Source organism: Vulpes lagopus, chromosome 2, assembly GCF_018345385.1.
Source record: "Vulpes lagopus strain Blue_001 chromosome 2, ASM1834538v1, whole genome shotgun sequence".
NCBI classification, from domain to species: Eukaryota; Metazoa; Chordata; class Mammalia; order Carnivora; family Canidae; genus Vulpes; species Vulpes lagopus.
This window is the reverse complement of record NC_054825.1, coordinates 43,957,962-43,972,995: the sequence shown is the minus strand read 5'-3', so window position 1 is coordinate 43,972,995 and position 15,034 is coordinate 43,957,962. Positions and strand designations below refer to the sequence as shown.

The 15,034-nt window shown below is 65.2% G+C and overlaps 1 protein-coding gene across 4 annotated transcripts; it reads left to right on the top strand.

Moving 5' to 3' along the window:
- Positions 1–593: 593 nt before the first annotated feature.
- CLK3 (CDC like kinase 3) lies at positions 594–15,029 on the top strand. 4 transcript variants are annotated; one of them, XM_041742917.1, is made up of 13 exons: positions 594–722; positions 5,488–5,639; positions 6,188–6,404; positions 8,272–8,368; positions 8,645–8,711; positions 10,882–10,998; positions 11,541–11,707; positions 12,542–12,636; positions 12,718–12,847; positions 13,071–13,153; positions 13,642–13,721; positions 14,009–14,099; positions 14,618–15,029. In XM_041742917.1, exons 2-13 carry the CDS (start codon positions 5,488–5,490, stop codon positions 14,792–14,794), a joined length of 1,473 nt encoding a protein of 490 aa, XP_041598851.1. In that variant the 5' UTR covers positions 594–722; the 3' UTR covers positions 14,795–15,029. The 4 variants fall into 4 exon arrangements, with proteins under 4 accessions (XP_041598851.1, XP_041598847.1, XP_041598849.1 ...); XM_041742913.1 differs by lacking the exon at positions 594–722 and adding an exon at positions 2,189–2,333; XM_041742915.1 differs by lacking the exon at positions 594–722 and adding an exon at positions 2,348–2,401.
- The last annotated feature ends 5 nt before the right edge of the window (positions 15,030–15,034 follow it).

The window sequence follows — 15,034 nt, the reverse complement described above, 5'->3', positions numbered from 1 at the left end:
CCCAGTACGGGTGTCCGGGACCCATGATTTATCTCTAACGTGGGGGTCAGAAGGCCTTAAACCAGCTTAGTGCCTTGGCACGCCTCAGGCTTCCACAGCTTTGGCTGTATGATGGGGGCCCCGGGCGCCACCAGCCACCAGCTTGGCAACGGGACTGCTCAGCCTCCCTTCGCCTCTGGGCCGGGGCCTTGGGTTCCTACCACTGTCCTTCCGCCCACGGCCCAGGCACCAAGGCCCCTGCCCCAGCTGTGTGGGCCCGGGGAGAGGGTGTCCACTGAGGAGAGGCTGAGCTCCCCTGCCCCCTGACCTGCTGGCTCAGGATCGCTGCCACCCACCAGCCCTCTCCCTGCTGTCACCCGGACACTCTACGGCCTCGACGCCAGGCCACATCCTTGCAGCCCCTCTGCGCGCTCCCTCCACGTTTCAGCACCTCGCAGGGCCTCTCTGACATGGCCCCAGTGCTCACTGGGAACGCTGCCTGCTGGCCGTGGGGGCTGGTGGCCTCGGGCCTGCCGGCGGGTTGGCCGGGTGGAGCCGGCGCGGAGGAAGGCACAGGGCCCAGGGCCCGGGGCAGCGGAGGGGGCCTGGCCGGCCCTGGGGCGCCCACGGAGGCTTCCCGGTCCCGGCGGAGGCTCAAAGGGGAATGAACTGCCCAGAGAAGGCAAAGGCCGTGGAGAGTCGAGGGGGCAGGACAGGGAGGCCGGGGAGCTGCAGCCCAGCAGGCAAGAGGCCGAGCGAGGGGCGGGAGCTGCTGCGGGTCCAGCCGGGGCCCCTGAGCCAGAAGGCTTGGTGGGCGCATGTGGAAGGCGGCTCCTCGGCCCAGGCCCTGCGCTGGAGCCCGCGGCGCGACGGGTCAGGCCCTCACTGCGGGGCGCTCGTGCCCTGCACCCGGTCACGTCCCGGTCACGTCCTCCTCCGCTCGCCCCTTCGCCGCCAGGTGGGATTCCTCCAGGAACAACGAGGCAAAGAAGCTCTCGTGGCGGAACGGGGGCGGGGGAAGGTCTTGGACAGGCGCCCCCATTCCAGAAAACGAGAGCATCCTCCCTCCCGGGAGGCAGGGGCTCCCGCGTGGGGGCGGCAGCGCGGGGCCGGGGGCAGGAGCCTCCGCGGCGCCTCCGCAGCCTCCACCGCCCGCGGGCCACACAGCGGCGGGGACACCGGGTCCCGTCGCCCGCCCGGCGGGGGAACCCAGCCCCCGCCCCCGGGGCCCGTCTCCCGAGCTCGGCCCGGAGCCCGGAGGGGCACAGCCGGGCCCACGCTCGGCCCCCGGGTCCGCGGAGGCCCCGCCCCGACCGCGCGGCCTGGGCACGGGGGGCGTCGAGGGCCCGGCCGCACCCGGTGCCGCGGCACACGCAGAGCCGGGCCGGTCCGCGCCCTCCGGGCCCCGGGGCCGCAGCGAAACAGGCCGCCCCGCCGCGCGCCGAGCAGGGCAGGGAGGGCAGGGCGGAGCCGGCGGGCGGGGTGGGCTCCGCGGCGGAGGATGCAGGCGCCCGGCCGCGTCGGGCCCCACCTCCCGGCTCCCAGCTCCCAGCGCCCGCCGCCGGGCCGCCTCCCCGGTCGAGGCTCGGGGCCTACGTGCGTCGCGACACGCGGAGGGCGGACCGCGGCCAGGGGCGGCCTCTCGGTCCCCCGGAACCAGTGCGCACGGCGGCGGGGCCGGTCCCCCAGAGCCTCCGAGGGACGGGCTAGAGAGGCCGGTCCCCCCCCACAGGGCCTCCGAGGGACGGGCTAGAGAGGCCGGGTCCCCCAGAGCCTCCGAGAGACGGGCTAGAGAGGCCGGTTCCCCCCCCCCCCCCCGGGCCTCCGAGGGACGGGCTAGAGAGGCCGGTCCCCCCCACCCAGGGCCTCCGAGGGACGGGCTAGAGAGGCCGGTCCTCCAGGGCCTCCGAGGGACGGGCTAGAGAGGCCGGTCCGCGCCCCCCGAGCCTCCGAGGGACGGGCTAGAGAGGCCGGTCCCCCCGCCCCCCGAGCCTCCGAGAAACGGGCTAAAGAGACCGGGTCCCCCAGAGCCTCCGAGAGACGGGCTAGAGAGGCCGGTCCCCGCCCCCCGAGCCTCCGAGGGACGGGCTAGAGAGGCCGGGTCTCCCAGAGCCTCCGAGAGACGGGCTAGAGAGGCCGGGTCTCCCAGAGCCTCCGAGAGACGGGCTTAGAGAGGCCGGTCCCCGCCCCCCGAGCCTCCGAGGGACGGGCTAGAGAGGCCGGGCCGCCGGGCGGGGCCCGCCGAGCGCCGCGTCACGCGAGGGGCGGGGCCGCGCGGCGGAGGCCGAGCCGGAAGCGGAAGAGGCGCTCGGAGCGGGGAGTGGGGCCTAGCCGCAGCCGGATCCTGGGCCACGGTGAGTGCGGGCCCGCGGCGGCGGCGGGGGGTGAGGCGGGCGCGCCGGGCGCGGGCCTCTGGCCCCGGGTGGGTCCCGGCCCCTCCTCCTCCTCCTCCTCCTCCTCCTCGGCCCGCCTCTGGCCGCGGCCCCGACCTCTCACCCCTGACCCGCGGCTTCTCCGGAGGGGCGGCCGCCGCAGACCCCGACCTCCGGGCCCCGCGGAGCCGGTGCGGGTGTCGGGCCGCGGCGTCTGAGCGCCGGGCGGCCGGGAGCGGGGTCCCCCCGGGGCCTGCGCGGGCCTCGGACCCTCCCGCGGCCCCTGCGCGAGGCCTGCAGGCTCCTCCCCGCGCCGCCCGGAGTTGGATCGCGGTTGAGGCCGGCCCCCCGCCCGGTGCGGCGGTTACGGGGAAGGGGCCCGGGGCCGCAGGGGCGTCAGGGAGGGATGCGAGCGGGGCCGGCGGCGGGGGGAGCCGCGGATGGAGCCGCGGGGGGGAGCCGCTCCCGCCGGGGGAGGGGCCGGGCCGGCCGGCAGGGCCGGGGCGCTCGGGGCGCGCTGGTTCCGGCGCGGGCGCCCCGTTGCGGAGCCGGGGAGGGAGCTGCCTGCGCCGGGCTCCCGTCGAGGCGGGGCTGGCGGCTTTCCAGCTTCCCTCCTCCGTGCCCTTGAAAAGGAGGAGCGTTTCCCTCGGTGGCAGCGGCTCGTAAGGCGGCGGGTTTGAGGCTGCGGCGGTGCGGCGGCGGCGGCCAGAAGTAACCGCGGGGCGCTGGTGCGGCGGGCCAGGGAGCGCAGAGGCGCCCGCCGGCTGCTCCGCTTGCCAGCCCGGCCCGGTTTCCTTTACGTGGTCTCCCTCTTCGCTGCAAGAGCAGAGCCCCCTGGACCTGACTGTGACCCCTAAGTAACCGGCTTGCTGGGGTCTCAGAGCATCCGAGGTCGTGGATGAGGAGGGGTAGATGGGGGCATCTTGCTCCCAGCGCTTGGGTCTAGCATGCGTTAAAGGAGAGGCCACCGCCCTCGGATCCCTTGTGCGGTGCTGGGAGCGCTCCTCCTTGTCACCTCCTCTGCCAGGTGGGCCCGACGGTGTTGTCTCCAGTGTTCAGGTGTGGTGACCAAGGCCTAGCGTGACTTGTGTCAGGTCCCGAGGCCACAAAGTGGCAGCACTAGGATTCAGTGGGGGGTTTTCTACCCAGGGCTCTTTCTCCTCTTGGAAGGGGCTTAAAAAAAATATTGTTTCTGTTCTAACATAGACTCAGAGGTGTTACCTGGAATCTTTTTTAATCTGGCTAATGAAAGGCTGACTTCAGCAAAGCCATTAGGTATTGTCGAAGTGGCATAATTAAATCCTCGCAGAGCCCTAGGAGGGATGGCTGTTCCCTCGTTGCCAGAGGAAGTCGAAGGTCAGGGTAGTTGAATAGCTTGCCTGACAGCAGGCGCACAGCTGGCAGGGGCAGTGTTGGGATTCTGGCAGCTCTGAATTTGTGTTTGGTTCACTATGGTGAACACGGGTGGACACATGAATCCTCCAGGTCCCAGGAGGCAGTCTTGGGGGTGAGGTTTGAGGTTGCAGCGCTGGGGCAGCATCATCCAAAAGTAACCACGGGGCGTGAGTGTGGAGGATCGCGTCCTCCAGCTCTGGTGCTTCTGTCCGCCTGGCCACCAGAGCACGCTCCACGTCACTCAGGGAGACATGAGATCCTGCCCTCACCCCATAACTTGGGCGCCTGGCCTAGGTAATTGCAGGAAAACAGTGAAACATTAGTCAGCTGGTCATCAAAACAGAAAAGCAATTTAAGCTTTTGGGGAGCTGTTGGTGATTTCACATAGTATTTACCTCCAGGGGTTGCCGGGGCCTGGGCCTCCAGGTGGATGGGGAAGAGCCTGCTGGTGGGGAGACGAAAGCAGTGATTTTCTCAGGGTCCTGGAGAAGCTCCCAGGGATTTAGTCAGACACGCCTGGCTGCCCTGCTCACCCACGAGGAGCTTGTTCAGACCCTTCTCATGAGATGGGGCAGCCCTGGTGGCTTTGTCCAAATGTGCTTGACCAAGCAAGCCTGGGACTGACCACCACTGGAGGTTGGCTAAGGCCCAGGAAGGGGTTGGGACGAAGGCCGCCACAGTCTCTGGCCCAGCCTCCGGACGCAGGCAGGGCTAGGTTTTGGGTGTGGGTGGAACGGGGAGCTGGCCTCACAGCCGTCTTCCTCAGCTGCTGTCTGATCCAGCCTGGCGATCTTCTGTGGCAGGTTTAAGTCCCACTGAACAGGGATGGCGAGGTAAGGACCCTTTTGGCCTGCCTCCAAGCGCGCAAGCTTGCCACACGCTCAGCCCCGCACCTCCCCCCCCCCCCCCCCCCCCCCCCCCCCGGCTGCTCCCAAGAGGAGCACAGGAGAGGGGACGGGAGCAGGGCGTCTAGACAAGGGGCACATCCAGAGAGGCGAGGCATGGCCTGCCGCGGCACTGCAGCGGGTCGGAGGATTCCAGGGGGTCTTGGGCAGGGAAGTTGGGGGCTCTGAGGATGCTGGCGTCGGTTTACCAGTGCTGAGACGGAGTACGGAGTAGCAGGGGCTGGATGGCCCCCAGTCTGCGCGGGCTAGGGCCGGTTTGTGAGACCCTTTGCGTCGCCTGCTCCAAGGGCAGGTCTCGTTTCTGCCCGTGGCTCCTCACACTGACATGTGGTCTTTGCTCCCTTGAGTGAGGTCCAGTTCAAGGCCTCGGCCAGGCAACTTGGCCTCAGACTTGAGGGCTTTCACCTTTTGCTCCTGAGTGTTGGCTCCCTGCCAACCGGCCTGTGACTCTGGCCTCTGGCTTGACAGACCAGTCCTTTCATAGAGCCGCACCGACAGGAGGCTCTCCTCCCCTTGGCCTTGGTCGCCGGGGAGGTGCTCCCCAGCCCCCCTTCTGCCTTGGCACCTGTGCCGGTCCTCCGGGTGTCCCCGGGCACTCAGGCCCCCAGGCCCGTGATGCTGCGCTGGGGAGGCAGCTGTTTGTTCGCTGGCAGAGAAGGGTGTTGCCCGTTGTGTGCTGTCTGACCAGTGTGACCTCAGAGCTCTTTTTGGCTTCATAAACCCCTGGGAGGGGCTGCCCCCAAACACAACAATGGGCCTCTTCTCCAGGAGTGCCTCGGCCGAGCAGCCCCACGCCTTGCTGCCCTCTGAGCAGGGCTCTCTTTCTCGTGGCCTAGATGCATCACTGTAAGCGATACCGCTCCCCTGAGCCAGACCCGTACCTGAGCTACCGATGGAAGAGGAGGAGGTCTTACAGTCGGGAGCACGAAGGGAGACTGCGGTACCCGTCTCGAAGGGAGCCTCCGCCCCGGAGATCTCGGTCCAGAAGGTGACAGGGGCCTAGGTGGGAGGAAGGGGCCCCATCCCTCGGTGGGGCTGGGGAGACAGCCTGGAGGCTGCTTTGGGGCCGGCCGCCTCTGCCCCTGTCCCCTGCCACACACGCCCCCCATCTCAGCAGTGTTCCTGGGCCCCGGGCTCACTGCCGTCCTGCTGCCCGTTTCCCTGTCCTTGAGCCTTCTTTCCCAGACGTGTTCCCCTCTTTTCCAGCATGTCCCCTGCTGACTTCTGAGCTTCCCTCAGTGGGGTTAAGAACGTAGCCTCCATCCCTTCCAGAGCTGGGTCCCTGGTCCTGTCTCAGTGGGCGTGGGGACCCCCAAGGCCCTTCATGCCGCTCACCTTCCCCGGAGCTCTGCCTCCTACCGCCAGCGTTGGGCCTCATGCACACGCCCTCCCCTCCCCCCAGGTCTAGATGCCTCTGCTCCAAGCCTTGTGAGCTCTTTTTGGGAGCCTCACCACACATCTTTTGCCCAGAAGCAAACCCTGGGCCCGTGGGAGGGAAGCTCCCATCTTACCAGTGTTCCCATCTTCCTCTGGCAGCCACGACCGCCTGCCCTACCAGAGGAGATACCGGGAACGCCGTGACAGTGACACGTACCGGTGTGAAGAGCGGAGCCCATCCTTTGGAGAGGACTGCTACGGATCTTCACGTTCCCACCATCGTCGGAGGTCCCGAGAGAGGGAGCCGTACCGGACGCGCAAGCACGCCCACCACTGCCACAAACGCCGCACCAGGTCTTGTAGCAGCGCCTCCTCGGTGAGTGGTGGCCAGAGTGTGCTGGCTGGGGCTTAAAGGCCTCCTGTCTCTCTAGCCTTCTCTCAGGCTGGCTGGTCCGGGTGAGTACTGCCAGCCCCACGCACGCGCATCGGGTGTGCGTGCATGTGTGTGTGTGTCTGTGTCGTCTGGTCCAGGTGCAGGGCTGAGTAGGAGGCCCGGCCGCTCCGTCTACTGGCCCGTCGGCAGTGGCAGCGGGGGGCTCTGGTTCCGGCGCTGGCTGGCCCCCGGCCTGTCTCTGTCTACACGCTGCTCTGGGCACAGGCCACATGGTGTGAGTGGCCGGGGACACTTAGGGAACCTGATAGGGCTGCTGGTATGTGGTTTGGAGCTGCGCGGCCTGGTCCTTCCCCACCCCGGCGTGGCCCACGCACAGCAAGCTCTCTCGGGTATGGACAGCACCCACCTCCAAGGTCTCTCTTCTCCACACCCCTCCCCGGGGGCCTGAAGGCTGGAGCGCCCACGGGTTGGGAGGTCTGCCTGGCAGCTCGGACTGCACGCTGCCTTCTGACCTGCAGCCAGGCCCTCTTCAGCCTCGCCTCTTCCCGGGAGGGGCAGTTGAGACCAGGAGGACGTGCTGCCCATACGACGGGCCATCTGACCAGGCGGCTAAGCGGCCTGCGGCCCAGGCCTTGTCCAGTTGCCGGCCACCTGCCAGGAACAGGGCCTGGCAGTGGTGGTAGCGCCCAGGTCATCTAGATCTCTGCCGAGCCCGGGAGTGCACGCTGCCCTCGAGCCCCTGCGAGGAAGGCCACTTGTGTGTCTGTCAGGTTATGTGCTGTCTTCTCTTCTTCTCCCCATCTCTCTTCCCTCCCGCCGGCCAGGAGGCCCCCCAAGGAGTAGTGGTGCAACCGGTGCAGGGGCCAGGCATCTCTTCTGCTCAGCTTTCCTGTGACTTCCTTGAGTGGCCACAGGTTGAGGGTTGACCGCGGGCGGCCTGCGTGGCCCAGTGGCCTCTGTGCACATTGCCACATTCTGCTGCAGGATGGCGGTGCAGGTCTGCAGCTCTGCTGCTTCTCTTTTTGGTGCCCCGTGTCGTCACGAGGCTCAGGATGGCCTGGCTCGTGAGTATGGTGGGTGCCAAGGCCAGGGCAGGAGCTGGTGTGGGGCCTGTGTGGGCCGTCGTGGTAGGAGGGCGACCGGCCCAGAGGATCCCGGGCTCCTTCCCTGCTCGAGGCCGGTGGCACGAGGGCTGCCGACGGAAGGCCGTTGCTGGGAGGCGATGTGAAGTCTGGCCACGGATGCCATCGGGGGCAGGTAGCAGCTTGGCTCTGTGTGGCAGCTGTCGGGCATGTGCAGGGCTGCGTGTGCGAGTGGAGGCAGGCAGCGACAGGCTGGGCGTTCTGCGGTGGAAGCCAGAGCGGCCTCTGACCATTCCGGACGATCGGGCCCGGGCTGAGCCGGCCACCTTCTTGCGCCGTTCTCACTGCGTCTTCACCCCGGCTGGATCCATCACGGGAGGGCCTGGGAGGGGGACACTCGGCGAGAAGGGAGTTGGGACCGTGGCTCTGCGCGTGGCCTGGCCCCTCAGCAGCAGAGGCTGGTCGTCTTTCTGAGCGTTGGCGGCGCCCTTCTCTTAGATAATGTCCGAGTTTTCTTTACATACCTGTAGCTGTTTTTACTTTTCTGTTTTTGAAGTCAGTTTGTGTCTTGACGTGTCCCTTGCAATATCCCTATCGTTATATATGCTGTGTGCCTTATGAAATGCTGGGATCTGGAAAATCCAACCAACCAACCCACCGGCTCCTCACCGTCTCCACCTCTGCCTTTGACTGACACCTCAATCTGTCAATCGGAACCGCCTACCATGCGATTGGTCGGATGGCGTTTCGGGGGGCGGTGCATGCAGAGAAGCCAACAGAGCAGTAAGCGCAGCAGCCGGAGTGTGGAAGATGACAAGGAGGGCCACCTGGTGTGCCGGATCGGCGATTGGCTCCAAGAGCGATGTACAGCCACCTTTCGTAAAACTTTACCTCTCTACTTTCTACCCCCTTGTTAGACGAGACCTCTCCTGCCCGGAGGGGCCTCTAGTGCTCGTGGCGCCTTTGCGGGGCCACCAGTAATTGCCTGAATGACACAGACACTAGCAACTTCTGTTTTTAAGAGTGTAGCAGTGAGAGACAAACCTTTTTTGTTTTTGAGAATTTGAATGCTGTGAACTTGCAGGAGCTGCCGGCCCTCTGCCCTCCAGGCCCTCATGCCTTGCTTCTTTTCTCTCCTAGATGAGATCGTGGGGAACCTGGGCGAAGGCACGTTCGGCAAAGTGGTGGAGTGCTTGGACCATGCCAGGTGAGCGGTCATCCTGGGAAGAGCTAGCCTGCGGTTCCTGAGGGTGGCGGCAGTCCGAGCCCCCGTGTGCTTTCCGAAGGGCGGCGCCATAGCAGGGTGCTGGCCCGCGCATGTCGGGCTTCTGCTGATCCCCTGGAATGGGGAGAAGTTCGGGGCTCCACAGGCATGCGGCATCCCCGCCCAGGGGCACTGCTGTGGTGGCCGTGACATCCGCACAGGGCTGGGGCCCTGGCTCTTCTGTGGTCGGGGTCGGCTTCCTGCCGTCACTTTTGGCGTCGGTCCTGCGGGGCTTGAGGACACTGCTGGGCTGAGAGCAAGTGCAAGCCCGCCCTCTGGGGCCTGCCTGAGAGGCTGGGCCCGTCCCTGTTGAGAGAAACAAGACTTGGGCTCTCACCTTGTGGCCACTGCCGCCTCGGGGTGGCCAGCGTTGACCATGGGTCCTCTGAATGTGTTCGGGTGGAACGGGGTGATACCTGTGTGTGTTTGGAGACCTCTGGGGAACCTTGCTGCCTTCCAGATTTCATGCCCCTCCACCTTAGTCTGGGAGACCGCCTCCTGGGCGCCCCGTCTCCCTCCTTTAATGGCACGGTCATTGGTTTGGTGCTCTGGCTCCCAAGCGCGTGTGACCGTGCTGTCTCATTGGAGCTGCACGCTGCCTGTTGTGACCTTTCTGCTGTAGTAGAGGTGAAGAGAGAGGCTCAGGGTTTACCCATATCCCCCGATTGTCAAGTGATGGTGCTGAGTACCCCCAGACGGGGCTCAGAAAGGACGGCCGGCCCTGTGGCCTCCACATAAGGTGGTGACAGCTACTAACAGGAAATCTTCTGGGCTCCCAATTCCAGTTTACACACCCCTCGGACCCAGTGGGCCCAGGTTAGGACTGGAGCCAGAGGGCATAGGGACGCGTAGGCCATACTGTGACAAGAAACGTGCCAGATCTGCGAGCTGGGCACATGGGGGCAGCTAAGCTCTCTGGGCTGTGCCACCCTGAGTAGATAGAGGGGAGGTAAGCATCTGAAGTCACTAAGGGGCAGGCACAAGGCTCCCGGAGTTCCTGGGGGGTCCAAAGGGAATTGGCTGGTGGGGTTGTGAGGAGGAGGTAAATTCCTTGGGAGAGGAAAGGGCGGATCCTCCGAGCCATGGAACCCTGGTGGTGGCTGCCTGGGGACGTGATGCGTTCCCGGTGTTGAGCATCAGACTGCCATTGAGGGATCCTGCTCTAGGAGCCTGCAGCAAGTGGCCTTTGCCTACCGTCAGGATCTGGGGAAATGGGATAGGGAGAGAAAACCAGTGCGTTCTCCAGAAGATGCCTCTGCCCTGGGACCTGTGAGCCTTCTCTTAGGCACCAGGGCCAGCCTTCCAGAGGCCTCAGGGGGCCATGTCCTTATGAGCCAGGGCTGTCTCACTCTAGTTCCCCACGGCTTCTGAAACCGGGGTGTCCCTTACGGATAGCCATCGTCCCCTGCTCTGCTGGCATCCTGCGGTGGCCTGCCGGGCGGGGCTGGGGCTGGGACGCCTGGAGCAGGAATTCTTAAAAGTCCTCACTAGACGCTGAAGAGGCCTCCTGGCACTCAGTGGTCTCGGATAAATGCTGTGGCTGGTTGGTAGGCAGGCTGGGGTGGGGGCTGGAGTGTAGCAAAGGGCCCCGGGGACTTGCGGTGAGAGGACCCTGCTGCTGGCACCCTTACCCTCTGTCCAAGGCTTCATCCCATCCTGGAACCCCCACTCCAGGGGGAGCTGTTTGCCCAGCCACGGAGAGGCACTTAGGAAGGTCAAGGGGGTGCCGCAAGGAGGATGTGGCTGGGGTGGCCTGGCCAGGTCAAGGTAACTGGCCTACAGGCTGGGTCACCGAGCGGGCTAGGCCTCTACTCTACTCTCACTCTCCTCGGGAGCCCGAGGTGGCTGCCATCGGATAAGCCCAGGCTGGAAGGGACCCACTAACTCACAGACGCCAGGGGACCTTGCTGCTGGGAGAGGGAGGTGTGGCGTTGCCTGCGGGCAGGCCGGGTGTCGGGTGTCTGCACTCTTCTGAGCGGGTCCTGGGGTCCTGTTCCTGGAGTCCCGAAAGCTGTGAAAGCCGTTTGCCAGCAGTTGCCGGATTGGGGTGGAGGGTGGGGGGAGGGGCTAGGGACCTTCTCATGAGAACCCCTGCTTCCTTCCCGGCTCCCAGAGGGAAGTCTCAGGTTGCCCTGAAGATCATCCGCAACGTGGGCAAGTACCGGGAGGCCGCCCGGCTAGAAATCAACGTTCTCAAAAAAATCAAGGAGAAGGACAAAGAGAACAAATTGTGAGTGTCAGGAGGTAACCAGGGGGAAGCTTCCAGTGGGGATGGCGTCCTCAGCCCCGTGGCCTGGACCCCCCAGCTGTGTCCTCTCCCTACCCATGGAGCCGGGGCAGCTGGGCCAGCGAGTCCTGCTGGTGGAGCTTGGAGTTGCCATCCAGGTCCCCCCATCCATCCTGTGCACTGAGGCAAGCCTCCCAGGCCCGCTTCCATAAATAGGGGCCCGTGGGTCACGGCAGGGGTCAGGCAAGATGCGCCCCGAAACTGTTGGATCCCCACGTGGTCAGAGAGCTCCAAAGGAGAGCCAAGAGCCTCTCTGGCACACGCACGCTGGGTAGTCCCTTTCCTGCAGACTCGGGAAGCTCAGGGGGGCTGGAGAAGGGATGCGCGATTCCATCTCTTCCTGAGGTGCAGGGATGGTGGCCAGGGCAGGACAGCTCGAGTCAGACCCCCCCCCCAATAGCTGCCCCAGGGGCAGCGACCAGCTTGAGGGAGGGCCGGGGAGCCAGCGCCACCGAGGCTGAGCCCTGCGCGCCATTCTTCTCCAGCCTGTGTGTCTTGATGTCGGACTGGTTCAACTTCCACGGTCACATGTGCATCGCCTTCGAGCTCCTGGGCAAGAACACCTTCGAGTTCCTGAAGGAGAACAACTTCCAGCCTTACCCCCTGCCGCACGTCCGCCACATGGCCTACCAGCTCTGCCACGCCCTCAGATGTAAGCGTCTACGCTCCACACGCCAGGGGCAGCCGCGTGCACCCTGCCAGCCGATCTGCGGGGCCCCGAGGGCTGAAAGGCCTTCGGGTAGGACTCCGGGGGAGGGGCCTCTCAGGCAGAAGGGGGCGCAGCTCCAGAAACAGCCCAGCCACTAGGCCCCCCCTCATGCCCGTGGAGGATGGAAAGGCTGCGGCCCGACTCGTAGGCCCCACGCACCCCGTGCTGCAGGACGTGGTGGTCGGCACGGGCCGGGCTCCTGCACAGGTGGAGGGCGGGCCTCGGAGCTAGGCTGCACGGGGTCGGCTCAGGCAGAGGGCACAGGACACACACCCGAGCTGGCCGAGGGGACCCGGCACGTGATGTCGGGGAGGAGACAGGAGCACGAAGTGGCGGGTGCCACCACTGGTGGGGCAGGGGCTGGAGGAAAGAGGTGGATGTCTCCCCCAGGCTGAGGGACGAGGAGCAGCTCCAGGGCCGGCCCTGGGGTGGTTGCTGGAGTGTTCTGTCGCCGTCATCTTGATACTTAGTGACTTTTTCCCAATTTGCCCCTGGCCCGCCAGTACCGCAGCTGGTACTGGGGAGAGAAGCCCCCTCAGCTGACGCTGCAGCTTCGGGGAGACGGGCCGAGGAGGCCAGGCCTCCACCCAGGAGGTGGAGGGAGGTTCTCTAAAGGGAGGGTGTCCGTGCCTGCCCCTCTGGGTGAACACTCGGAGCCAGGCAGGGCCACAGGCACAGAGAAGTCAGGGAAGCCTGGCCGGCCTGGTCTGCGGCTGGCAGGGGCCCGAGGGCAGCCAGGTCCTCAAGGCCCGGCTCCTTCCGCGCTTGCCTCCCCAGTTCTACACGAAAACCAACTGACCCACACAGACTTGAAGCCAGAGAACATCTTGTTTGTGAATTCGGAGTTTGAAACCCTCTACAATGAGCACAAGGTACGGGTTGGGAGAGGCAAGACCTGCTCTGGGGTGGGTCACCCGCTGGGTCGGACTCCTGACCCGACTCCCTTGCCTCAGAGCTGCGAGGAGAAATCGGTGAAGAACACCAGCATCCGAGTGGCTGACTTCGGCAGTGCTACCTTTGACCATGAGCACCACACGACCATCGTGGCCACCCGTCACTATCGCCCACCTGAGGTGATTCTTGGTGAGTGACCGTGCGGCCCCAACTCTGACCACGTGGACGCTTGTTGGGAGGGTTAGGACTGGAGGCAGGGAGGTGCCTGCCGCCAGGGGCCAGTGTCCCTGTGGGCGCTGACTGGACCTCACCGGGAGAGGGTCTTCTCTGGGTTTGGGCAAGAGTCCTGCCAGCCGGAGGGCAGCTGACCTGTGACCGGAGTCTCCTGTTCTCTCCCCACGCTGGCTTTCAGAGCTGGGCTGGGCACAGCCCTGTGACGTCTGGAGCATCGGCTGCATTCTCTTTGAGTACTACCGGGGCTTCACGCTCTTCCAGGTGAGGCCCCCTGTGGTGCGGCGCGTGGGCCCTGCTTGGGCAGGCTGCAGGAACTGGGCTGGGCTGGGCAGCCCTGCGACCACCCACCCGTTCCGACGGGTGGGACGCCCGGGCTCCTGACGTCAGTGTAGTGGAGCGGAGCGCTCGGCCTCCGGATGGAGGCCGGGGCGGAGGGGGGAGGAGGCACAGCCTGCGTGAGGGTGCAGAGAAGGGCAGGGCACGTTCCGGGAGGAGTGAGCAAAGGAACTGGAGATAGGTGCTCGCTGATGGACGGGTCTGAGAGGCCCCGGAGCACGAACTTGACCCTGAGAGAAGGGGCTGGCGGCTGCCACCAGGTCAGAGGCCAGGACTACTGCTCACTGATGGGTTCCCATCTCTGGGGGCAAGAAGACACTTGCCCATCTTTCTTTTTTGTCCGTCCCTTACCTCCTGTGAGGGGCTGAGGCTCGCACTGAGCCTTGCTTGCTCTATCCCCGAAACCCCAACAGACCCATGAAAACCGTGAACACTTGGTGATGATGGAGAAGATCCTAGGGCCCATCCCGTCACACATGATCCACCGCACCAGGTAAGGCCCTGGTGGCAGCCTCCGGGCTGGCCGTAGGCCACTGGCCAGTCTTCCTGGGACATCGTGGTTCCCCCAGACTCCTAGCAGCCTTCCCTCCCGAGCACCACACTGCGTGACCTGGGAAACCACCCGCGCACACATTCCTGCCCTGCTCGGTTGGGCCAGCTAGGATCCTGCACCTCGCTTTGCGGCCACTCCCGACTGCCACTGTCTTCCGCGACCTCCACCCATGACTTGTCGCTCTGCCACCCCTACCACATCAACCCCTTCTTTTCTTTCACTTTCAGGAAACAGAAGTATTTCTACAAAGGGGGCCTGGTTTGGGATGAGAACAGCTCTGATGGCCGGTATGTGAAGGAGAACTGCAAACCTCTGAAGGTCAGTTCCTGGCTTCCCCCAACTCAACTCCTGCTGAGGAGACCCCAGGCCCTGGGCAGACACAGCAGAGACAGGCTGGGCAGCTAAAGGCTGCCAGGGGCTGGCCGAGGGGCCCCTCCCCACAGGGTGGCTCTGGATGTAATTGGGGAACCACCAGAAGAGCCAGATGTCAGAGACCTGCTGCCTCCTGCCCCCTCTCCTCTCAGTTTTGGGAAGAACTAGGCAGGGCTGAGAGGGGGAGGGAGGACCTAGACATGGCCCGGAAGCCTCTGTCAACGGCATTCGGTGCCTGGACCCGTGAATTCTGCAGAGGTGATCTCTACCCACCTGTCAGGACTTTGCATGCGGGGGCAGAGGCACCGCGCCAAACGCTCTACACAGGCATGAAAGGAAAGGAGCTGCTTGCTGTCAGGAGGGCAAAGTAGTCCTCCAGGGAGGCGGCACTGCCGCCTCAACCCGTGCAGCAAGGCTTCCCACGAGCCTGCCGTCACACTGAGGCGCCTTGTGTCCCTGAGCAGAGTTACATGCTCCAGGACTCCTTGGAGCACGTGCAGCTGTTTGACCTGATGAGGAGGATGTTAGAATTTGACCCTGCCCAGCGCATCACACTGGCGGAGGCCCTGCTGCACCCCTTCTTTGCTGGCCTGACCCCTGAGGAGCGGTCCTTCCACACCAGCCGCAACCCGAGCAGATGACAGGCGTAGGCCACCGCAGGAGCCGGAGAGTGGGACGGGGCCACCCGGCCTTTTCTCCAACCCCCACCACCGGGCCCCGAGGCCAGAGCCACCCAACGAACAGTGCAATGTGAAGGAAGGCAGGAGCCTGCAGGGGACGAGACTTGACGCCCGCCCAGCTGCCAGAAAGCACAGATTTGCCCCAAGCTATTTATATGTTGTAAAGTTATAATAAAGTGTTTCTTACTGTTTGTAACCCCT

Bases quoted from the DNA above. Each gene is read 5' to 3' on its own strand.
- CLK3 (XM_041742917.1), top strand. From the start codon at position 5,488: ATGCATCACTGTAAGCGATACCGCTCCCCTGAGCCAGACCCGTACCTG. The intron at 6,405-8,271 runs GTGAGTGGTGGC...CGGTGCATGCAG, and splicing joins CTTGTAGCAGCGCCTCCTCG to AGAAGCCAACAGAGCAGTAA. The intron at 8,712-10,881 runs GTGAGCGGTCAT...CCCGGCTCCCAG, and splicing joins GAGTGCTTGGACCATGCCAG to AGGGAAGTCTCAGGTTGCCC.